This window comes from Pyxicephalus adspersus, chromosome 1 (assembly GCF_032062135.1).
Source record: "Pyxicephalus adspersus chromosome 1, UCB_Pads_2.0, whole genome shotgun sequence".
NCBI lineage: Eukaryota > Metazoa > Chordata > Amphibia > Anura > Pyxicephalidae > Pyxicephalus > Pyxicephalus adspersus.
This window is the reverse complement of record NC_092858.1, coordinates 83,363,884-83,389,697: the sequence shown is the minus strand read 5'-3', so window position 1 is coordinate 83,389,697 and position 25,814 is coordinate 83,363,884. Positions and strand designations below refer to the sequence as shown.

The 25,814-nt window shown below is 38.7% G+C and overlaps 1 protein-coding gene across 1 annotated transcript; it reads left to right on the top strand.

Moving 5' to 3' along the window:
• Window positions 1-767: 767 nt before the first annotated feature.
• RFFL (ring finger and FYVE like domain containing E3 ubiquitin protein ligase) lies at window positions 768-25,814 on the top strand. Its single transcript, XM_072416266.1, has 7 exons — window positions 768-914; window positions 14,979-15,154; window positions 17,498-17,839; window positions 20,055-20,132; window positions 21,509-21,719; window positions 23,319-23,339; window positions 24,528-25,814. Exons 2-7 carry the CDS (start codon window positions 14,987-14,989, stop codon window positions 24,704-24,706), a joined length of 999 nt encoding a protein of 332 aa, XP_072272367.1. The 5' UTR covers window positions 768-914; window positions 14,979-14,986; the 3' UTR covers window positions 24,707-25,814.

Here is a 25,814-nt window from a genome sequence, read left to right as displayed (position 1 = left end):
AATTATAAAACAGGGAATCTGACATTCCCCTAAACATTCCTTCGTAGAAATCTTCCAGGTTCATGTGTTTCAATCACAGTAATTGATTTGATTCCCACCAGGGAATGTTTGAGGGAATGTCAGATTTCCTGTTTTATAAATAGTCCATAAATTGCAGGGAATGTTTTTAGGACCCACGGAGTAGCATTTGTCGTTGCGTCACGTATGAAGGGAAAGGCATGTGGGGATTGTGTGTGCCTCAGAAATGTCCCTGGATGTAACTGAATTGTATATTTATTAGGCTGAAGGGAACAGATTTTACTTTGTTTTTGGATTGACGTTTGATTTCCTTTTAAGTTTGGAGTACCATAGCGTCCTAATGTGAAGTTTATTAACTTTTATTTTGATTAGCGTAGTATGTATATATGTTATATAATTTTCAGGGCTCTTTTTCTACAACAGGCAATGGGACATTGCAGGAATCTTCCAGGTCTATGTGTTTCAATGGGAGCAATAGATTCCCCCAGGGGAATGTAAGGTTTCCTGTTTTTTCATGGAACCTTTTGACTCTAATTAACCTGAGCATATTATGAGCCCATTGTGACACATTCCCTGATACAATGCACAGCCATCCATGCACAGCACTCCCTACAAGCTATGGAGCAGCCCAGGGACTGCACGTCTGAAGGGAATCAGAGGAAGTCTACTTCATGGAACCCAGTCACGTCTGAGGGCGTGGCTGCACGCCCTTCCTTCCCTGATTGGGCGTAATCTACTGAAGGGGCGTGGTTACGTTCCAGCTCCAGCCTGGGACAGCTCGTCTCTTCCTTGTAGTTGGTGGTCGGTTATGCCGCTATCGGGGGTCAGCCGGGAGCTGTGAGAGGAGACCCCGGCCGGGGCAGGGAGGATCACCTGTGTCACCGTGACCCGTGCAGGTACTCGTACTTACAGTCACCGGTTACCGTACTTAGGAGGACAGTTGTGAAGTGACGAAAGAAAAGTTTACACAGGAAGAGCCGCTGCGTTATCTGTGCAGTGTGTGACCCTTGGTCAGCAGGGTATTACCTGAGCCCGGTGTCATGGCTGCCACAGCCTGGGGAGATCACCTGGGGGCGCTGTCTCTGCTGGTGACCCCGGGTATAATATACCCCCATGGGCAGATACAGAGAAGACTCTATGCCCAATGGAGGATGCCATTCACCTGTATAAAGCTCTGTGTGTTATAAACAAATACCTTTCATTTCTAAATCAAATATCTTTTATCTTTGTGTATGAGTGCTGCTGATCTCCTATGGCTTTCTTGCAGCCACTTCCTGTCCACACACCTTCATGTCATTTCTATCCAGATGGTGACAACCCCGAATCATGTCTGTAATGATTAGTTACATTTGTGTAGTGTTCATCAGAAGACCGGGTGACCACGCAGGGGATCTATGGAGGAATCGGACAGGATGTTGTCACCCCATAACAGGAAATGTCCTCTGGGCAGGATCGTAGATTAGTAATATATTAAAAACTGCAGATTTACATTTAGGGACAGAAGGAGTGTTGTCACCCTGTAACAGGAAATGCATGAATCAGGATCTTTTGGCAGGTTTAAAATTATTGGAAGATTTACTTTGAAAAAACCTTAATATTTTATAATGGATTTGAGTGATTGGATTATCTCCACCTTGTGTATTCTCTATTAGCAGATGTCACTTTGCTGTGTATGAGGATACATAATTGTCTCTGGTAGAACATTCACATGATGTTGATTGCCACATAGAGCTGTGGTAGCGGTGCCACGTGATGGGAATGTTATAATATCTTCTTGTGGATTCTTCTGTGTTATGAGTTGGGATGATACAAAGGTACAGACTAAACTAGTCATAGAGAACGATTGTATGACATAGAGAACAACCTCACAATATGGGACGTGATGTTACAGCGCACAGAGCCAGATTACAGGACTTTGGTGTCCAAACATGACCAAACATGACCTAGCACACACTTAATAAGTTTCACTTCCATGTTCTACCCCATCAAATGATCACATCTACGGCGTCCAATCAAAACCCACTGTTTTTTGGCTTTTTGAATGGAATTGTGTGGTGTTTTCACTTCCACTAATTGATTACCAATCAGATCAGTCGATGGAGTGTAAAAATGGCAATGGATGTGTTCCTGTGTATTAGTCCCTAGTCCAGTACAGGTAGTTCCCGGGTTACATACGAGACAGGGACTGCAGGTTTGTTCTTAAGTTGAATTTGTATGTAAGTCAGAACAGGTACATTATTTTAATAAATGCAATTAGGTCAGATGTTTGTCTCAACATATTATTAGGCAGCGTGGTGTCAGTTACTGTAAAAAATCCTCACTGTGAGCTAATCACAAACAAAGCAAAAAAAAACTTTATGGAGCCTAGACATTCATTAACTTTTGGAGCAAGCTGTGCTTTGATATGCAAGAAGAAACAACTGCAGAGTTTCTTGGTCATTAAAGAGTTACAAGAGGTTACAGATCTGCTCAGCTCCTAAGATTCTTCTGCAAGTCATGCAAACCGCCCCTCCTCCCTTCAAGCCTCCGTTCTGCCCACAGCGAGCAGGGAAGTCTCGTTCCTATCTAGGAGTAAGTCGGTATGTCAGATGTCCTTAACCCGGGGACAACCTGTATATTATTACAAAATTGTATTCTCTGTCTAACAATTACACATGCTAAAGCTGCAGACAGATTTTAAAGCAGAACTAATCCCACAACACTCACATGTCTTTGTCCCGTTGCAGGGTGCCACCATCTTCTTCCTTCTTATCTTCCTGGAGATGATTTCTGGCCATCTTGATTGGCCATACCAGGGTGACCTAACTCCCACTTGGGTGTGAGGAAGATTCATTCATTGCCAGTACACCCAAGGGAAGCCGTGAATTTGCCGGTTGGACGGCGATCAGGCACGTAAGAGGTTTTCGCAGAAGGGACGTCCCCTGTTCCTTTCTGCTATAACTACTTGTCTGATTAGAGATGTTTCTAAGTGGGACTTTATTTCCACTTTAAATTTCAGTTGATGGAAACATGATAATTTTCATCATCAATAAAACAAGCAAGCTCTGTGTACACAGTTTTGTAGAGGGGGCAGGAGCAGGACCAACGTGAGGCACCCTGCTCTGTTCTCCCCCATAGGAAGACTACTGTACAAACACTAGATGTGTACCTGGGATGATCAGAATCATTTATCCCAGAAAACATCTCGCACAGCAATCTCCAACCGGTGGTTCGCAGCTCTGTTCCCCGTATGGACACAACTCGCCCACTCTCCCATCGCAGGCTCAGACCTGCTTTCTACACATCCTGGGGAGGACAGTAGCATAGGTCTGTGGACACAACTTTGCACTATTGTCCCCCCCAGGAATTTAGTGTGGTGGAGTTCTGGCATTATCGGGTCACTCTGGGGAGAGACCCGATTCTTCCCCTTTGTGTAACACCTGGCTGCCCACGCTCGCACGGTCTGGATTCCGTGGATTTAGTGGTCCGTGAGGTCCGAAAGGTTGGCAACCACTGATCTAACGTGTGTACATAGCTTTTGTCAGTAATGTAACAAATATATATTTTTTATCATGCTAAAATGAACATTGAAATCTGATTGGTTGCTCTGGGTTATTGCAGTTTCAGCATCTAACTTGTTCCCTTCCTTACTGAGTATGAAAGGCAGTACGAGGTGACTCTAGGATTTGATTTGGGTCTGTGCGTTTCAAATACTGTAGGAACACAGCATTGACATATTCTTCATATACTGATGGTTAATTCTGCTCTTAAACCACATACAGACATGTGATGGACATCAGATGATTGTCGCTGGAAATGATCTTTTGTGATCATTTCCAGTGACAGATGAATGAGTGAGCGATGTTCTGGTCTATGAAGAGGCAGGACGAGTGAGCGGCACCCCACTATTCTCTCCTTCATAGTGGACATTCCTGATCATTCATTCATTAATCTGGTACGGCAGACCGCTGTACACGTGTCAGATTTTTGCCCAAGATAAACACAACTGTGGGTCTTGGTGACAATCATCTGACGTTTTGACATAGTTTTAGTTTTCAGATTAAGCTGAAGAAAATTGAAAAGTTTTACAGCTGTTCTGGTGACAGCTTTCAAACTTTTCAATTTGTATAATTTTCTGTCTCGGTTTTTCTGGGAGACACCGACAGCTGGTAAAATCTTACAAACGTTCTAACTCTAATCTACCCTATTTAGAAATAAAAATATGTTTTAGCCATTTCTATACTTTATGGACACTTTATGACTATGTTTATGTGTATTTGTAGAATGTTTGTTTTATAGTATTTATGTGTAGATTAACATTTAAAAACAATCAGTGCCCATTCACAGCATTGTGCCTTGTGTTATGTTATGGCAGCCTAGGTGCCAGTGTCGTTAAATTTGAAGGGGGTTATGGAGGAGAGTTAGGAGATTTGAGTCACAGATGTAAGTATTTTGGGTATGAGCAGTTTATCTTTGGAGACCTGATGGGATCTCTTTATGTGTTCATTACAAAAATGTGTTTTATATATTGTTGCTCTCATCCTTTGCCCAGTACCGCACTGGAGTATGATGGGTCAGAACCTTTAAGCAAAAACCCACACCATACCTCAGTAATCCTTTGAATGCTTTGTAAACCGTACAGAATTACCATTGCTCATCCGAACAATGTTCCTATATTTATTGTCAAGGCATGAGCTGGCCCTATAGTAAATGTTTGCGGAATACAATAGGGAGGCTGTAAGCAATTCACACAGCACACATTTATAACAATGGTGTATTTTTTCACCATCTTTATTATTATTATTATTATTAATAATAATAATTATTATTAAACAGGATTTATATAGCGCCAACATATTACGCAGCGCTGTACATTAAAAAGGGATTGCAAATGACAGACAAATACAGACAGTGATACAAGAGGAGAGGACTCTGGCCCGAAGAGCCTACAATCTAGTAGGTGGGGGAATTTACACACAATAGGAGGGGGATATGAGGTGGTGGGAAGTATTCACTTATTGCAGGGTTACCTGACCATAACAATGTTTTCTTGTATTTACTTAATTAACAGGTAGTGTGTCTAAACCCAGGAACAAAAATCTAATATATTGCCCCTGATGTGCCTGGCACGGCACCTCTTGCCCATAATGCGTTCATCGTGGCACCTCTATGAGTCAGGGCCTGTAATATTATCATTGTTTCTATAAATTGGTTTCATGAGAAAAATGTTGAATCTCGTATCATATACTGTAATTTTTTGTGACAATCTGTTAATGCTCTATTTTTGATTTGTTCACTAACATTGTAATACAAGGAAGTGTTTTATGAGCAGTACATTAAATGTTGTGGTGGTAAAACCCTTGTGTTTGATGAAAAGGTTTGTTGAATATTTTATTAGCGGACAGATGGAGGGTTTGTAAGGGTTCTGGTTGTCATTGTATTTTCTTATTCAGGTAGCTAATTCTGCTCTTCCCCCTCCCCTATTCTCTCAGTTAACTAATTTATCGTACAGTAATAATTGTATATGTGTGTTAGGCTGCATCCTAATGCATTGGTATTGTCTGGTAAATGCAACACATGTGCTAAAGCTTGTTTGTGCAAAAGTGCGTATGATATCGGGGCACAAAATCCTTTGGGTTTGCCAAGGTAACTTGCAAAAATTCAGTTTTGCCCCTGACAACTACCCGCCAATGGTTGGCACAACAAAAATGATTGATTTTTTAAGTATTCTTGATTTTGGGATACATTGCTGAACATTAGCAAAATATTTCTTGGTGCTTAAGAGCCCTCAGGAAGCCAAACATTGCCGTTGAAAGGTTTGTTTCTTGTTTTGTTGACTTCTTTTATTGACTAAGCAGTTTTAGGCTTCTCATTGTTACATGTAGCTTACGGAGCCATGATTGGTACACATTACTTACAGACCTGTTAGACTGGTTTCTTGACCTGTATAAATCTTCTGTAATCTGCTGCAATACTCGGAAGAAATTTTGTTTATTTTTTACTTAGATGTGAACTATTAAGTGAGAATACAGCTTTTGTTAGCTGCTGTCTTACCCCTTTGGACTATACTTGCACTTTCTTTATGGAAAAAGTGTCAACAGAATTTTTCCGTTCAGTTTCCCTACGTGTTAAAGTGTATGAAAAACCAAAAGTGTAACGTTTTGGGGCTTACCAAGTAGCAGTGTAGCAGCACTTTTAATATTCAAAGAGTAGTTCACTTTGGTGTCAGTTTGAAAGTTTGGTGTCAGTTCTAGCCCCACCATTCTTTCCTACCTCTAGGAGTAAAATATTTTGGACTTTCAGGCATGGAAATCTGGGGTGATGTTTGTATCTGCATTACCAGATTTCTTTTTCTTGTAGTTTGTATGATTGTAAATTTTTTTTTAGTATAGCGGTATATGACATGCCCAAAAAATAATTTGCCTCATTTTATACATTTGTTTTGGAAACGGTTTTAGATTGCTTCTTTTCCAGGTCTTAGTTCCCTGCATATTGATAAATGTCAATGAAAATAATTATCAGTCTTTTGATATTTGACTCGGAAGTATGTCAGTGTTGGCTGCTACCCCAGTTCCTAGGGTCTTCTCTCCACAGTTCTGTATGTGTACACTGGTTTTTAGATTTCATAAACCTGTATCTTGGCGGGCATGTGAGATGTAGAAAAGAGGACAGTGTATATTTAGAAATAAGAGGAGAAAAAAGGAGTGAGTAGTGATTGTGACTGAAGAAACTGTGTGAAAGGAAATGTGACAGGGATGAGGGGGGTCCTCTATACTTGGGTAATACCACCCTCAGGTGTGTTCCATCATATATCTTTTTAATCTTTACTGCTGGTAAGTCTACAAATACTATCTTCTTTGGTTTCCTGCAGAAGTTTTTATCTGGGGCAAGTAATCCCAAAGAGTTAGGATTTAATTAAAACCCCATAACAACAAATAACATCTACAGACCCGGTGTCATTTTGTAGTGATGACATATTAATTTACAGCATTAAGCAGACCTTAAATCCCTTTCTGCTCTGTAAAATGTGCCTCATGTGAACGGCAAAGCCCTAACATTTTTGATTTACTTTTTGAAACTTGGCTAATAACTTCTTATAATACAGTTAGGCCCATAAATATTTGGACAGAGACAACTTTTTTCTAATTTTGGTTCTGTACATGAGACTAAAGTTTGGCACCTGTGTCAAATAACTTTATTTGTTTTTTCTTGGTGTGGCCTGCCTACAATAAGTGACAGTTTTGTTTACAGACAGCTATTAGTCCACACATGCTTTTTGTTTAATACAAAAATATTAAACATATTTTTTTTTTATTTAGCAGTGACTCCTAATTCTGGATCACCTAAAACAAAATATATCAGTTTCACTTCAGCTTATTTTTGTACTGTATCTAAATTTATTTTATAAACTTCACTCAGCTAAAAAAGCCATTGGTATCCTTTAATTATTTTCCCATCTGATCCCACATAGAGGGTTCTCCAGCATACAATTTGCCAATTGCCTGTCTGTAATTATGATAATGTGCAGCTCTGCAACTATGCCTGAGGTTAGGTCTGGGTATACTACTTACATATGGGAAAAAGAAAATGGAGAGGTGTTGGGCTGAACAAGTGAAATCAGCCAAATACCTTATCTGATTATATAAGTGATGCTCACTAATGTTGGATTGCTTGCATACACTAAATAGTCTGTCTATTTTAGGACAAATACACAGTTATTCTTGTAAACTATTAGCATTGACACTTACTGTAAGTACCCAAAGGGTCACCAATAATTATCTACAGAGTTTCTGAAAGCAAGGACACTTTAAAAGCTTCATATGCAAATATCTTCCCCCAGCTTTTGTTCTTTAGCTGCTTCTTTTGATTCCACACTGGGGTGGGAAAACTCACTGTGTGTGATGATGATCAAAGCTTGTGTAATTGAGCTCCTTGTAATTTAAAGAAGGAGTAAGAAGTTACATCTTGTTGTCTGTTTGCTACATAAAATTTGCGTGTATATTCTGGTATTCTTAGTCTGTTCTTGACCTGCCTATGCAAAGGAACATTTGTAATATCTGTAGGTACCTTGAAACACTTCTGGAAAGTTGTGAGTGGAAAAGTTTGGGTATAATGCACAATGTGGGATCCGGGTTATGATTTTGATTCCTTGTGTTTTATAGATTCAAGTAAACCTTTATGTGAAATTTAAATAAATTAAGCCTAAATTCACATAAAATTCTAGATGCCTCCTACTTTTTCAATCCAAGAGCTTTTGCAGCCCAGAATCCATAGAAGCCCAGAATCCATAAAAGCAGAGGAAGGCTGAAATGAAAGACTCCTTTACAAGTGAATGCAAGTGATAAGATGGCATCTGGCAGTGTTTGCTATTTAAAGTGGGTATTGGATTAATAGGCTTTTGATTTTGCGCAATCTTTTTGCATAAAATAGAGAGAATAAAGGCAGTAAAATGTATAATGATGTTATAAATGTAGTATTTCTTACATTTACTTCCGTCAGTCCCCTACTGGTTACAGAAAGGCTGTTGTAAGTGTACGTACACATATCAGATGGTTATCGCTTCAGGACTTTTATCAGACGAGCATCTGACGTGTGTACAGCAGCTGTCCAAAGTTGTTCATGGATCCATCCTGGCGGATCCACGAACGATTTCAATGCAAATGAAGGGGGGGAGAGCGCAGTGGGGTGCCGTTTGCTAGTTCTCCCCCTCCCCTCTCCATAGAGCAGAACAGCGCTCATTCTTTCATCTTTTAGTCTTTTTATCATTGGAAAGGATCGTGAAAAATCGTTTTCAGCGACAAAAGTCTGTGTGTGCTTTTAATGCTCCATTCTCAAGACATCGCTTTCTGAGAATCCTAATTAATTTTTCATTGGCTAACCCGATAGAAACAAACAGATTAAACACAACACTGAAAACCTGAATTATTAGGAATTTACAGCAGCCTCCATACACAGAGTCCATTAGTTGGGATAGTAGCATGCGTCAGCTTGTGTGGCTTTAAGGGCCAATAATTCACCTTTTAATGGTACCCCATACCGCTGAAAAGATTACTAGAGATCAATGGGAATCATCCTTTGTCTGTTCCCATTCTTTGATTGACATGAATGCTGAGAAGCTGCAGTGAATATTTGTATGATAATTGTTTTTTAGTATTTCCACATGTATGTATTAGTAAAAGGCATTGATACACTATAAACATCAGGACTCTATAATAACATGTTCTTTAAATCATAATCATCATCATTTCTATATAATTAGAGTTACCTACTCTTACCAATTAGACCACCAATTTGATTTGTTTGGTGCCTGAGAACTCCAGTTTTGGTAAGATCATGTTGCCTGAAATAATAATAAATTGGATGTTTTTCCTCTGCCTGCCATGGTAATATTAGTAATTACTGGCCATAGAGGGAAATGGCTGATGTTGGTGTTTTATTCTTCATAGTTAGGCTACATACACACGTGCAATATTTGTCGTTGGAAAGGATCTTTCACGATGCATGACTGCGTCAATGACTGCACGATGCATGAGCGAGCACTGTACATACAGCACCAGTCAGCTCTATTAGGAGGGGAGGGGGAAAACAATGGAGCGGCACCCTGCTGTGCTCTCCCCCTTCACTTGTGATCGTTCGTCTATCGTCCGTGGATCTGCCAGGACGGTCGTTTGGACGATGGACGACGAGTGCTGTAGACGCGGCAGATTCTCGTCCAATATCGGCCCTGAACCAATTATTGGACAAGAACCATTGCAGGTGTGTACATAGCCTTAAACTTTGAGTAAATATACAAGTAAATGATTGCTTGGAGTCAAATAGGCATTGGCCAGAACTTTACAATTTCAGTAAGGTTAATTCATATCTAGGATCAGGAGCTAGAGAAATGTGCTTCAGTTGTCTTCTATACTCAAATTGCTTGTTTTTATTGCAATTTGTAAGTTTTGCATCATTAGAAGTCAGATAAAACCAGCTTTACTTTATCTAGCCTCTTCCTGTCCAGTTTTGCTGTGCCTGGCCCACCCTTTCATTCAATGAAATCTTAGTATCAGATATATATGTATTGCCAAATGGTATATACAGCACCCAACCACCTGCTATGTTTGTGGGGATGGGGGGCAGGAAAGATTAAACTTTTACTTTAGGATTTCAGACTTGTGTTGACTCACCGAAGAGGAAGTTAGGCACATACTATATTTCTTTCAAATCAACAGTATATTGCTGTATTTGCACCTTGTTTACTGGGACAACACATGAGGAAATGTATTCCAGAGATGTACCAAATGTATCTTTTCTCTAAATTTAGCCTTTACTGTTGTCAGTAGAATCATTGAAGTTCACTTTCTGTAGGTTCCTGCATTTCTCACGTTATGAATATACCTATAAATGTCTATTGAAGTAAAGGGATTGAAAGGATTATTTAATGACTTTCCTATTGCCTTAGTTTAGGAATTTTACAAGATTAGACTCTTTGCTATTGTGTCACCCTAATCCTTGGTCTTTGTTTCTGCCCGTCAGTGATATAACTTGTGTAAGGAGCTGCCCTGAGATCTCTGCTGGATTGGTGACTATGATAGTCGGTCCTAATGAGGGCTTTGTTTCATAACCTTAACAGGTTTGACCTGAATTCCTCCCCCAGGGTGCGGATTTAAGGGACACCGGTAGTGATCATCTGACAGTGTCACAGGCTGATGACGCTTCACATTTCCACTGATTTATAGAAACTGAAAGGTGTTTCAACCTGCTATGTAAACTGATTATGAACACATTTGGGTGTTTCCTTAGGTGTGCATGTCATTTAGGAAAACTGACACCATAATGACTAGTTTTCTAGTAAATTGATTATGCACTACAGCTGTACTTCTCTGCAACCTGTTTGGGAAGACTTACTGAAAGGTTTTTGGTTTTGTGCAATCAATTCTGTAGAATGTATACATATGTAAAGCAAAGACTAAAATAAGGAAATTGATGGTAAATAAATACTGTTACATTGATCCTTGTGCTGACTATACACACACATACAGGAGGAGCCTGTGGGAGAAGGGAATAAAGTGGTAAGAGTTCTTTTGTTTGTTTTTCATTTTCCCTAGAAATAAGTATTTGACCCTGGGGTAGCCCTACTGCTAGAGATTTTTTCCCCCTGGGCTTTAACACCTTGACCCTTCATTGTTTGTTTCTAGATTCATTACCAAGCTAGACAAAGATTAGTTGGCTACATTTGGTATCACAAAACAATGTTAAATTGTTCAGGATTCTCCCCCCTCCACCCGAAAGAGTGAATAATGGTCAATTTGGTCATTTAGAATGTAGACCAAGGTAATGTTATTGCTTGGAAGTAGTGTGATGACCTGTGATGATATCAAATGTACAGAAATCCATCACACTTAATCATATGTTACATTTACTTTACTCAGAATATTAAAAACTGGATGCTGAGTGATTGTTGCAGGTTATGGCACATTAAACAATATGTTTTGTTCTATTGAGTAACAACGTTAGCTGTCATAGCATACTGTTGTCTTGTTTAATCATTGCATGGATGATGAAATATTGATCACGGCTTAATTGTCTGTATAGGATTCCAATGAACTCTTTAGCAATAGTATCATGTCTTTGCCGCTTTATGTGAGATGCACTTCATTTGGAACTGTGTGTCTGATATCTCATTTATCACTATTAGAGAAGAATCCTTGAAGAACCTCTTCTTATAGGGAGAAATTACTGTAAGCTGGTACACTATCATTCCTGTATGTTTGGAGTCCACATCCTTTATGTGTGAACTTGTTCCCCCTCTCCACATATGACTGCAGAGGAACTAGATGTATTGTTGTATGATACAATATCGTATTGTTGTATGTTACAATATCATACATACAATATTGTAAAAATATGACATTACAACTCACGTGGACCAGCACAGGTCACATTTACACCCACAGTGACAGACCACATACTTGGCAGCTCCTGAGTGCAGAATAAACTGCTGCTGTGTGCACGGCTGGTGCTGCAGTGCAAATGTTCAGACGGCAACCGTGCAGCCAAATAAGACATGTGAACTGCTCTGCGATCCACCACTGCCGCATATAAAAAATGGTCCCCAACTGCAGGAAACCACCCCTGCATAAAGTTCAATCACAGACCCAACCTTGAGTGGGAGAGGTTGTGACTGCAGTAGAGCCTGCAGCAGAACACTGTGACTCACCTTGGGTTTGAAATGTTTCTATTTAATAAAATATTAAGGGGGATTCTGGATTACAACAAGCACATAATCCTAAAGGAATCTTCACAAAAAGGTATTTTTTCAGCAGCCAAAACAAATATAAACACAGTCGTTCACTTCTTTCTGGGAGTTTGATAGGTAGCTCTTCATTTTATTTCATTTTGGTTTCCCATTCATAACTATCGCACTCCTGCTTATCCGGCCGTGTCCCATATAGTGTAGACATTTCTGGTCATGTAACTGCTGGATGCCCTGCTAAAATGCGCTCCATGCAGCAAGGACTGACGCAGCAACCCTGACCTGCACGTCCACCAACAACCTCTGAATTATTCCAGGCCTTTTCTTTTGTGACGCAAACCCACATAAAAAGATCACCCCTTCCTGGGCTCACAACTGGGCTCAAATCAATCCATTTTTGCCAACATTGGGCTTGATTTATTAAATCTCTCATCAGTGAAGCTAACCGATAGCAAATTACTTTTAGGAAATACATTCCAGGTTTGCTGGATCACCCAGCTTCACTAAAGAAAGTGTATCTTCTCCAGTCTTGGAGAGCTTTAATAAATCTGACCCCTTGACCCCAGGCACACAATAAATTCTTCTGTTCCACAACCCTGACCCACAGGCACCCTTTTCTTTTCTAAACTGGCTATCAAAGTGTCCATAATCGCATCTTTCCTGTTACATCTAATATTTTTTATCACAATAACAATAGAAAAACATATAAACCTATTGCTATATTTCCAGGGCTGATATATACACTGCTACCTCAGACTGTCATTTTCTCAGGATCAATGTCCAAAAATATTTATGGATAGAATCCTGGTAACTATAAAAATTTCATTTTAAAATTAAACCGTATATAAAGCCAAAACTCTTTTTTCCCCCCGTGGTTTTGGAAAACATGATAATGTGTAAAACATAGGGGTTTTTACTCTTCTGTATGACTCTGTGGGATTTACCTTCACTTCCTGTCCAGTTAATGGTGGTTTCACCAGACAGGAAGTGATGGAAAATCTGCTGAAATGTCGTTGTGTGGCTTAGAGCAACCAGATCAGGACTAAAGGCAATGGTGGACATCCTAATTATAATTGTCTTGTGAGCAGTGAATGAATATTTGTGCACATTGATCTCTGCAGGGCTAGATAATCAGTAGGGGGATGATATAAAATAATGCAGGATAAGTGTTTCAGATGTAAACATATGCCATCTTTTGGAGATATTAGATCTGTTATAGAAGACCTGTGAATAGAAATATTGCGTCCAGCCATTAGAAGTACCTGAATCTGTTGATAATTTTGGCCTCTCATAATAAAAATATGTTTTTGTGTTTAGAATACACTGTATATCAATGATAATTATCCGGAAGTTCATTTCAGAGAAGGAACAAGAATTTCTGTTGCAAATAAACAAGTTTACTTGCTGAGTCACTATGTAGGACGTTTATCTTCCTAGATAATATGTCATAGCATGACACAGGGAGGCCTTAACAAACATGGCATAAAGTTTACAGCTGCTCCTTTTTTATTGGACAAACGTTTCTATTGATTCTTTTGTACAGAATGATTAGGTGAGATAATCCTCCAGAACATAAAACCAAAGTATTGTGTCTAATTGAATATCCCTCCTCTCCAGCGATAGAAACGTCATGGGGTTGCTGATTGGTTCATTTTGGTTTCATCTCTGCCCGTGTCCTTGTCGGGGGCATGTTATTATATTTGTCCTGGTGACCATTGTCTCCAATATAGAACAGGAGGGAAAATCCAATATATTTTGAACTTGTCCTAAAACGGGAGGTGGAAATCTTTCAGTACCCCTGTTATGGTGTCTAAAAGGGAGAATGCTTTACCTTTGTAGATATTTACTCACTTTTGGTTCCATCTCCGAAACAAAAATAAAATCACCCCAAAGTGACATAGATAGCAACAATATTAAGGATTTAACCTTTTCCCTACTCTATCCAGGACTAAAAGGAAATATAGCTATATATGAACTACCTATCCTTACACTTTGCTTAAAGTGGAACTCCAGGATAGGAGAATCATGCTTTTATACATGGCATGTAAAATTCTTACTAGAATCTTTGTATTCGTTGTGTATTTCTTCCAGTGGGAAAGTTTTCCTTGGTCCAAAAACTTCCTGTAATAAAGACCAATTTGTGAAGACCAATCTCTGAAGCTCTCTCCTCTTGTGCAGAATGAGTGGTCTTTCTGTCTCTGTTCTGGAGTAGGTTGGCCTGCAGGGTCACCCTCCCCTCTGTCATTCTCTCTCTTTATAGTGAAACCACGTTTACTTTTCTTAAGGGATATTTCAGTTTGCAAAAACAATTGCTGCACACAAAGTGGATATATATCATGGTTATTGAGTATATTTTCAATAGACATTTTGGATAATTATACTGTTTTATCCTTTTGTCTTTATACAGATATATATTCAGCTACTTTTGGTATCAATTTCTACAGTTTTATAATCTATTTCAAAATCTGTCAGTAAATTTTAATATTTTATTTAGTCAGTGCTTGTTTCACAAAAATGGGCGAACCTGGGTGATCCAGCAAACCTGGGATGGATTTCCTAAAAATTTCAGTCTGGACCAGATCTACTCCAAGTTTGATGGTTCCCCTATAATAGTTTATCTTATCCAGTCTTGGGGAGAGTCAAAAAATTAGGCTTTGTGTCAATAAAATTGACACAAATACCCTGGCTTTTTATAAGCAGTTAGTTTTTACTGAATAGTTATAATGATGATGCTTTCTTTCTGCAGGTTTGATTATGTGGGCTGCATGCTGTAACTGGTTTTGTGTAGATACTGGCCCAGAAGAGATCTCACACAGTGGTAGAGCAACGGATCGATCCACTCAGAATGTCAGAACCTCTCCTCCGGTTAGAGAGGTCACCTGCAGAGCTTGTGGTACTGGGCTTCAAACAACCACCAGGAAGGTAAACACGTAATGTCTTTCCCTAGTCCCCGAAATAGTGGTATTTTGATGCACGAATGTCCCAGTACATTATCCAGTGCGTGAGGGGTCTCTATTTGACTTGCTACAGATTCCAATGCATACAAATAATTTAAGTACAAGAAAAGAGCTTGTACAGCTGTACAAAAGGTAAGGCCGGAGTACACCTTAAACAAAACCATGTCAGATCCAGAAGGTATTATCTTTTGATCTATTTTAATTTTTTTTATTAGTGGTGTTTTTTCCTGTTTCAGTAACATTGTGTTGTAGAGCAGTTCCAAATTTAACCTAATCTTTTTCCTTTTAAATAAATTACTAGTTTGGTCAGAGGTGGCCTAAAATTTACAACAAAGAAAAAATCAACCTGTGCATAAATATTCTATTGTAAAATGGATTTAAATTTTACATGGCGATAAAAATCTGTCCAGTACATTTGAATGTTGACATCACTCTTTTATAAATAGCCCTGGGATGTGTGTGTTTATAGCCAAACCCTCCCTGGTTACTAAATACTATGGTCAGGCCTCTGACTAACAGGTACAGCAGCTGAAAGAGGATTGGAGACATAGGTCATTAGTGTATGTTATGTATATAGCTGCAGAATAGAAGTTCTCTGAATCCCCTCCACCTTCACCAAAAACATTTGGATGTAAGTGTAATATTTTTGCTTATCTTTTTCTGTACAAATCATTGTTATCCTTACATTTTATGTATGAAGTGTTTATAGCTATTGATATTACATACTCTACACATCCTTTATCTCAAGCCTGAAACTGAAAAATCCCTTGTCTATGGCAAAAACCTAAACAATAGACTGTTCTGCAGCCCACAGTGAAAAGCTTTCTGTACAGAAATAAGTCTTTGTTTGCTTAGTGATCTGCTGACCCAAGTTGCCACAAAAGCCATGCTTTGTTTAACAGTCACACATCGTGATGTCACCGCAGCAGTCAGGTTAGTTTGTGTGTTTCCTTGGCCTTCTTAACAACTTTATATTTCCTGGTTTAAACTTGTTTCTGACCAGGTCCATTTTGTCATTTTCAGATATGTCCCTATTTCTCGCAGACAAGGCATTTGTTTAGTGAAAGATTTCAAAAGATTTAAAGAGTCTCTCACTTTAGTTTATTTTGTTTTAAACCTAAATGTCCTTCTTCATGTGCTCTGTATCCATTTTCAGCACATGCACATATCACAGCAAGCCAGGATTACTGGTGCATTTAATGTGAAGATTTTTGGTCCCAACCCCCAAAAAATTTGGTTAGTAGACAAAGCTGCATGGGGAAGATGGACCAAGTTGTTTACAATGAGCTTTACCAAGATGGCCACCATGGCATTACTGGAAGCGTTGTAGCCTGTCCTTTATACCATACCCATTCCCTGAGCCATACTGGATCTTCCAGTCACCTGTATGGCCTAGTTCTACCTTACTTGTAGAATTACCGCAAATGCTACAAATGTATTTATACTGATCAACTTGGTATGTAAAATTTCTGTAACACTTGGCTAGACAAATCCTGGTTGCAGGTCACAATGGCGACTACAAAAAGTCCCCTAGTGCTAGGACTTCTTGTCCCACTAAGGTACCCCACTAAGTAGTACTAATCAGGTAGGAGGTAAGTGCACATTGACAAAATAAAGATCTTGTGTCCATCATCCTGTGTCAGTCTATACTAGATCCGGGTGTTATGGGGAAGACTGTGTATTTGACTGCTGTTGGCAGGTGGTGGTTTGTATGGTTGGTGTTGGGAAGAGAGCTGTAGAGAACTGTGTACATCAGCCATTCTCAACCAGGGTTCCTCCAGAGATTACTTAGGGGTTCTTTAGGATGTTCATTGATATTCTATTTGGATGCCTGCACTGTTCCTAAGCCAACACCATTTCCTAGAGCCAGCTGCATGACACTTCTGATATCTTTAAGGGTGATTATTCTTACCACTGGGTACCAATATAAGAAGCTTTCCGTTAAATAACCTTGCAAAAAATTGGTTTTAGTAGGGGTTTCCTGAGACATGACAATTCAATCCAAGGTTCCTTGGGGTTAAAAAGGCTGAAAGGCTGTTGTCCATATTCATGGTAACTTTTTGGAACTGAGAACTGCATGTGTCAGGCGAAAGGTGCAACGTTGCAGGCTTTTTAGGTTTTGTAAAGATTTGTCCAGGCCTTCTGTAACATAAAACTTTGTGTAGGTTCACATTGTATTTATTTTAAAAAAGTGATGTACCATATATGTATGATACCCTGCTCCATAATTATAGTGACATGTATATGAATGTGTGTCTTTAAACACTGCTGCTTACTTTGTTAGTCGGTATTATTTTTTTCTCTACAGGCTCCTTGCATGGATTGCAGGAACAATTTCTGTGGATCGTGTCTACAGCAGTTAAATGATGGCCTACCTCTTTGTCAGCTGTGCCGGAGGATACGTTCCACTTCTTTTACCCGGGATGAGTTATTAAAGCTAAAAGTAAAAGATCTTCGAGATTATTTGTCCATGAGAGACATACCTACTGATCTATGTCGTGAAAAAGAAGAACTGGTACAGCTTGTTTTGGAAAGGAGGCCCATGCCTTACCCAGATGTGACTATTGTACCCCCATTTTCAAATAATCAGAGCAGCCACATAACGGACAATGGCTCATCTCAGACACAACCACCACAAGATATTCCAACAGTAAGTGGTCAAAGCAGCTTTACTGTAGTTGGTAATATTTATGCATTTAATAAAAGTTTTTGTATTTATTGGTTGGTTGTTAGTAAATGTTAAATCGTTGGGAGTATACAAAAAATATGGGATGAACCAGGTTTGTGGGAAAAATACTTTGATTGGGCAGGTAAGTATGACCTGCCTGCCTAAAGACTAATCATTCTACAGTCTGAGATAAACAACTAAACTAAACAGACAGAAATTTTTTTTTGGTGTGGGTAAGCTTACTGATTATGGCACACACTTTTTCTAAGCACCCTGCAGCAATGACCAGTCAACGAACCTGTCACCAATGCATCCCCCAAATGCCATCTTTGTTGCCAGTCACTGAGCATGTGCAGGAGTTACATTGTCTCCACTGTCTAGTTCTATTTGTATCATTTCCTCAATACTTATGCAATGCTGTACTTACTGTGTCCATTCTGAAAGTATCAGTACCAGAACCTGGAGGTCTCATGCCAAATTTAGAGTATAAAGAGAACACCTGTAGGACTACGTAGTGACAGCTACCTGTACAAAGAATCTGCTGTAGTAAGTAGGTCTGATAATTATTTTACAAACATGTCGTATAGAAACAGCGGGGGTTCTGAAACGATAGCATTCTGCATTCCTTCAAGGCTCTGATTCAAGGCTCTGAATAAAGTTTATCAATTGTAATTTAGTTTATAGAGAATAAAAAGTTTTCAAAAACATCACATTTTTAGGAACAACAGTTGTAAACATTGTGTACCTTTTGTAAACATAGAATAACATAGGTACTGAGATGACGTGCAAGGAAATAACAGCTGCTACTTTTTTTTTGTCATTCTGCATTTCTGTGATCGTATCAAGCACACAGCAAAATATTGTTCCTACTTCCTTGATTTTGCTAGCTCAGTCTGATAGCACATTCATTTCATGCTTGGTAACCCAAGAAGTCTATAACAGAGCAACTCCTATCTTGTTTACATGGCTGTCCTTGATTTGTTGTGAGCGAAGTCTAGGTTCTGAACAACACTTCCTTTATTATTGCTAAATTCTATTTGCAAATTACTGCAGCTCACTAACCATTAATACAATACAATTTGAGAAGCCAGCGAGGTGTGTTGTATTGCAGAGAGTATGCTGTTAGAAAAATGAGCTCCTTCATTGTGCTTGCTCTCCTTTCACTGACCTGTCATTGGCTGGGAGTGGACCAGGCCCCCTGTTCTGCTCTGATATAGTGTCATTGCTTCTAGCAAGATGTCTGATTACAGTTGTCTTTGTTCTGTTTGGGGAAAAAAGGAAGAGGCAAAAAAAGTAAAAGAGGGGACTGTGGGCTTCACGAAAGCATACAGGCATTCTAGCCTTCCAGTCACCTAATAAAAATATTTATTTTGCTTGATTTGTTGGCCCTGATTTACTAAAGCTCTCCAAGGCTGGAGAGAATACACTTTGATCAGTAAAGCTGGGTGATCCAGAAAACCTGGAATGGATTCCTTAAAATCATTTGCTATTTGCTGTCATAGGAACATTCAATAATCTGAAATCTAAAGCCCTGGATGGCAATAACCATTTATATCCAGGAATAAAATAAGACATACACTTTTATAGTTCAGGCTCTGATATGGTCATCTCTATAGGTGGCTCTACCTAGTGAGCTGACTTGGATGAAGCATGGACAGAAGTTATGGCTTTTCATCACTTTGCTGGTTACTTTGCTTGTCCATGGTAGGTGAACTGGTACAGAAGTCAGGTTTACAGGTCAGATTTATAGATCAACCTATGAGCCTTAACCTATGAACCTATATAGAAGAGAAAAAAGACTGTTTGGGACCAAGTAAGGGATGAATAATTGGTACCACTGATCATAAATCCCACTACCAGCAATGATGGAATCTGGAGTCCACTGTTTCCCACATTCCAAATGACACCTCTCTGACATGGCAAAGACGCAGAGTGAACTACCCATTCCCACTACAGCCTTCTGGGGGTGATGGGGGTCACAACTGATTAGTTACAAACTGCTATAACAGGCATATAATTTTTAGATATAGTTTAATCCGCCAATGTTATAAAATGTCTTGGAATCTGCAGGAGTTCCAGTTTAAGCTGATTTATTTTCTCATGTATATCTATAAGAAAACCGAAACCATTATTATCAAGCCGCACTAAATTATTACTGCACTTTGATTTACATATTTTGCACTATTCTTTACTGCAGACACTTCCGAATGTATCATCTAATACAGATACAAGAGCACAGGAACAGGTAGAAGACCAACAGGAAGATGAGACAGAGGTAACTTTCTTTATGTCCTATTACACCTGCTGCCAGTCTGGTGTCTTTTTGGGGTTGCTTTATAATATTTCAAAAGCAATTGCTGAAAAATTTTAATCCTCAAGCTTGGTAAAGTTGCATATCTTGTGAATATGAATATAATGAATATTATTTTGCAAAAATACCCAGTCATGTGCCAAGAAATGTTCTTGCACCTGATTGGAAGGTTGAGGTCAGCAAAGATAATAATTTAATTTGCTGAGTACATACCTTAATTTCTTTAATAAATAAACTGTATATTTTGGGGTATGAATTCTGTAAAAAATGTGTGGCGTCAACCCTGCCTACCTTATATGTAATCATTTTACATAGAACACAAACCTATCCTCATCTTCTCCCTCCTCTTTATCTCCATAACTCCTTCTTGTGATCAGGAAGATAGAGCAGAAAGATCAGCTATTGAAATAAAACTATCACAATGGAAGTATGGGGGCTGCCATTGCTGGCCTTTGAGAAAATGTAGATTGCCTGTCCCTGTCTACATGAGGCAGTTTAGAGAACCACAGCAAGTGTGCTGTAACTGGGTTTAAAATTCCTTCACTATATTTGTTCTGGGTCAACAATGTGGAGCCAAATCTATAGCATGACACCAATGAAAACAATGAAAGTAGCATTCTAAACCTCACGGATTAATGGGTGTTTTAGGGCTTGCATAGTGTTATTTTGTTATTATGTGCCACTTCACAAGCACATATTTACTGTCACCGTCCCTTGTTTTGTAAAAAAAAAATGTTTTTCCTTGATACTATAATATAAAAAAGTGAAATCATAGATGGTAAAACTCTTCTCTTTATTATAAAAAAAAAACGCAAAGTTTTTGTTGTTAGAGGTCACATGTTTTTTAAAACATCCCATTATTTCATAATTGTATGTTTAAATAGGAAGTTGTTGCCTGGCACTCTTTGCTAGAAGTACAGTTGTCTCAATTTCTGGTATTTCCAGTGTTACTAAAGTGATTCATAACTTTTTTCTCTGTTTTATGATGCATCTAACCACACCAAGATTGTGAACCCAAGAACTAGCTCTTAGGATCTTGTGGGGGACTCATTATCTCTCAGTAGGGTTTTCTTGTCTTTGGGCACAGAAATCCACAAACAGTCCTGACTTTATGACCCATCTTTCAATTCATTACTATTACTTTTGCATTGAAGCTGAACAATTGTATTCAAGTAGCAGTGTTTGGCACTTGTTTGACCAGTGGCCTTGAGCTGAAAAGCAGCATGGGAATTCTGATAAAAATATCTTCGTACCAGAGAGGGGTAACAAAAATTCCATTTATTTGTTACTGGGACGAAATATTTTGAAACTGGTAGCGTTATGTCTTGTTTGTGTCATAGTCCATAGATTCAGAAGAAATACTGGTGCCAGGAAGAAGGGCCTCACTTTCTGACATTAGCAATCCAGATGACATAGAGTCCTTGTCTGTGCGTCAATTGAAGGAGATTTTGGCTCGAAACTTTGTGAATTACAAGGGCTGCTGTGAAAAATGGGAACTGATGGAGCGTGTTACTCGACTATACCATGAGCAGAAAGATCTTATACAAAAAGGTACATATATTTTGACCATATAATAAGAATATTTAATATACACTGCTTAGACTTGAATGAGGCAGTGCATGTAATTTAGTGGATCTTTTTAAGGCCTTGTGACATCAGCATCAGGAAAAGCCTGGAACCTGAGAGCAAGGTTTTTATTTCTACTGAGCTGTTTTTTTTTCTTCATCCTGTTTGGGGACAATTACATTTTCACTTTAGTAGAAGGTTCACACATTAATGATAAATAACCTAATAATGCAAAGGCCACCTTAGGGTTTTTCTTAAATACTCCTCCCACGCAGCACAGGCTGCAAGATTTGCTTTCTCTCTGGACACCTAGTGTCATTCAACCCTGCGATACTGTGAAAGTGATGACACAGAAAGTGGATCTGAAGACATCACATCAGCTTCACTTCTCACACTTGTAGGCTTATCAAGGACATTGTTGCACGATTTTTGTACATCTTGTGGCTATGCAGGCAAATCATGGCTGGTGGGAGAGGCCAGTTGCATGTGTATTCCTAAAAACAGGAATCTAAAAAACAGTGCTAAAGCTCACATATGATGCTACATCTTCACAGTCGAAAAAACTAAAATCTATAAAAATGACTGGAACTGTCAGACGGGACAGGAAAAAAACAGAAATTGCTGGACACCCTCCAGCTAGGTAGCGAGAGTAGTGCTATCCTCAGTACAAAAGGGTAGCCTGTACAGTAGTGCAAGGCTAGAGTTCAACTTTAAGTTTACACAGCTTTAAGATTGTATTTTATATATAATTTTTATTTGCTGCCTTTACCATTTGGTACAGAAAAGAGCTAAATTATTGGTTTGACTCTCGTTTGTGTGTTTAATTCTTATCTTGAGATTTTGATCTCGGCCTTTAAGAATACAAAATATTTCTGTGCAGTTTAAATATTTAAATAAATAGATTAGTCTTTGTATTAGAACATAGTCTCTGTAAATTCTCTCTAGTTTCCTAGGATTTTATTGTACAGATGATTTATCTTCTAATGATTTTATAATATCTATTATCATATTATTAGTGTGTTATAATATTACAGGTAGTCCCCGGGTTACATACAAGATAGGGACTGTAGGTTTGTTCTTAAGCTGAGTTTGAATGTAAGTCAGAACAAGTACATTATTTTAATAAATACAATTAGGACAGATGTTTGTCTCAACAAAATATTGTGCAGCATGGTGTCAGATATTGTAAAAAATCCTCACTGAGTTAATCACAAACAAAGCAAAAAAAAAAACACTTTATGAAGCCTAGACATTCATTAACTTATCTTGAGCAAGCTGCGCTTTGATATGCAAAAAGAAACAGCTGCAGAGTTTGTCTAGGTCATTACAGGGTTACAAGAAGTTGCAGAAAGAGCTAAGTCCTTAAGATAACCCACAACCTCAGCTGTGTTTAGCAAAAGATTTCTTCTGCAAGTCATGCAAACCTCCCCATCATCCAGGCTCCATTCTGCACATTGTCCTTATGTCGGATGTCCTTAACTCAGGGACTACTTGTACTAATAATCATTTTTTTCTCAACCTGTAAACGTATTTGCCTTTGTCCTTCTGTATATATTTACAATCTTTCTTTTTGTATTTTTCCAGCTTCTGCAGTCGATGAAGAAGGTAAGAAGCCAGCTATGTCTAATCCACGGTGTCCTTGTCCGAGACGGATTAGACGCAGGCAGCAGAGTGTCATACATTGCTATATCATGTAATTCAGGTCTGAGACTGAAGTGTTGAGCCTTTAAGGTTCTGATTGCAGGTCACACACAGTCCCAGGCCTGTAATTTGAGAAGATTAAAGAGGGTGGGAGGTTAGAAAAGGATTCATTTAAGCACATGTTGAACTATTGCCAGGGAGGGTCATAGGGAGTAAGGCTTCCTTCTATGTTTGTGGAAATAATTACCTCCCTTGTGGTACATTCTGCTTGATAATTGGACTTTTTCTAGGAATCCTCCTGAAGGTCAAGTGATTGCAGAAACATTACTTTGTACTGCTGGAAACGGCCACAGTGTAAAGTATTGTTACATTTTATATATAATAGCAGTGTACAAAATGAAGAAAGAACTGGGCAGGGCATGAATGGCCTTTTAACAGTGATGGCCAGTAAAGGTGAATGTACCATGGGCTAAGATTAAGGTTTAGGAAGTGAAAACTAAAATTGAGCATGAAGCAGAACTTTACTGTAAAAATAACAAAATGTGGACAGGCAGGTTGTCTATTGCTGCTAAGTTATGCTGCACTGCTATGCAAGTGGCAAAAGGTAACTGCCATTTTATATGACAATCATAGTGTCACTCCAGGTTCATATACATAGGGGAAAATGTGTATCGTTTCATTTGCTACAGTGAAACATATCTCGCTGCAATTTTGATACCATATGTAAAATTCTCTGTTGTTTGTTGAATGAAGCTGTACACAAAATACCTGTACAAAATCATTGAATTGTTTGTAATGTGTGGTGAGGGGTCAGAACCCCAGTCAGATTTGTATTGCAGTGTTCGATGAGAAGAATAACTCTTTGTCTTGGTGACCAGTGCTGTCATGAAATAAAGCGATGAGAAATCCAAATTATTCATTATTATTAAAAATGGAAATTCCTTTCACTATGGGGAGACTTCCTCTCTCTGGCTGACTAAAAAAAAAAATGAACACATAGCAACCATCGAAAACTAGTTTGGTTTGAGATTGAAATCTATTTGGTTGCTTTAAGTAAAAACAAACTATTGGCTTTTGTTAAATAAATGTTTCTGATTATTTTTAGTGGAACCATAAGTAACCCTTGTATGTAATATGTGCATTTTTCAACAGGAAAACCCACTACTGTAAATGATGAACACCTGTGCAAGGTCTGCATGGATTCCCCCATTGACTGTGTGTTGTTGGAATGCGGCCACATGGTAACCTGCACAAAGTGTGGGAAGCGCATGAGTGAATGCCCCATCTGTCGGCAATATGTGGTGAGGGCAGTCCATGTATTCAGGTCGTGACCTAACTTCTCGGTCCTGTGTGGTTGATCATATCATATCGCCTTTGTGAACTGCTACAGCTAACCAAGACTATGTGGTAAAAATACAACTCTTCTTGATTAAGTCTTCGTATACTGTGACGAGGAGACATCTCTGTTCTTTCCAGTTTTGTTTTGTGGTATTCCATCATAAAGTTTTTGGCCGAAAAACCCTGGCAGGTTTCCCATTGTATGACAACAACTGCGGTACAGAAAAAAAAAAAACTGGACTTTTATTTCTCCATTTGTGCCTTTTGCATTGCCTTAGAAGTTGTTGATTCTGAATTTTGATTTCAAATCCTAGTTTTTATTTTTGAAGACTTGCAACTTTATTTATAAAAAAAATGTTGACAGTGAGACCAAAGTTTAGAACATAGGAGAACAAAGTGAAGAGTATATGAGGTAATGAGCACCAAAGTTGAATGTGATTTGTTGCTTGAATAGAGCATCATTGTTAAAATTAGGTAGTATACCTGAGACTTTATTTTTTTTTATAACTTTGTTATTTTTACTTTTAATTTGCACTGCAGTGTACAGTATGGTAGGGAAGAATTTGATATTTTAAATGCTCCTGTTAAAGCAACCAAAAACATATAAAAAAAAAAGTGTATTGGTATTCTTTTGCATTCTGTGTTTCCAAATGTACCAGACCCCATACACTTTGTTATTGATTAATCTTAGCCTATAAGACCCAGTGTGAAGTGTCAGGTTCAGTAAGTATTTACAAAGCATTTAACAAGCTTTCATCAGCTTTCCTGATGCCCCTAAATCAGCTTCCAGCTTATTCATTATTGGAGAACTGCTAAATAAAGCTTTAAAGGGACACCCTTACTTTGTCCAAGCAAGGCAAAGATAGTTCAAGGTGTTCTCTCCCTTAGCGGGGGGGGGTTCAGAACTGTGGGGAGGTGACAAAGGAGCATGGCTGGGTAGGTATATCTTCCTGACAACACTGCAGTGACTGCATATCTGGACATATATTAATATATATTATAATATGTATGTATTATATATACATATAATAATATAATATTAATAACTTCAAAACCTTCTTGAAAATGACATGGAGGCTACCACTACTTCTTGTTTCACAT

Excerpts from the sequence above, each read along its gene's own strand:
- RFFL (XM_072416266.1), top strand. The coding sequence starts at position 14,987 with ATGTGGGCTGCATGCTGTAACTGGTTTTGTGTAGATACTGGCCCAGAA. Across the intron at positions 17,840-20,054 it reads CACCACAAGATATTCCAACA|ACACTTCCGAATGTATCATC; the intron begins GTAAGTGGTCAA and ends TCTTTACTGCAG. Across the intron at positions 20,133-21,508 it reads AACAGGAAGATGAGACAGAG|TCCATAGATTCAGAAGAAAT; the intron begins GTAACTTTCTTT and ends TTTGTGTCATAG.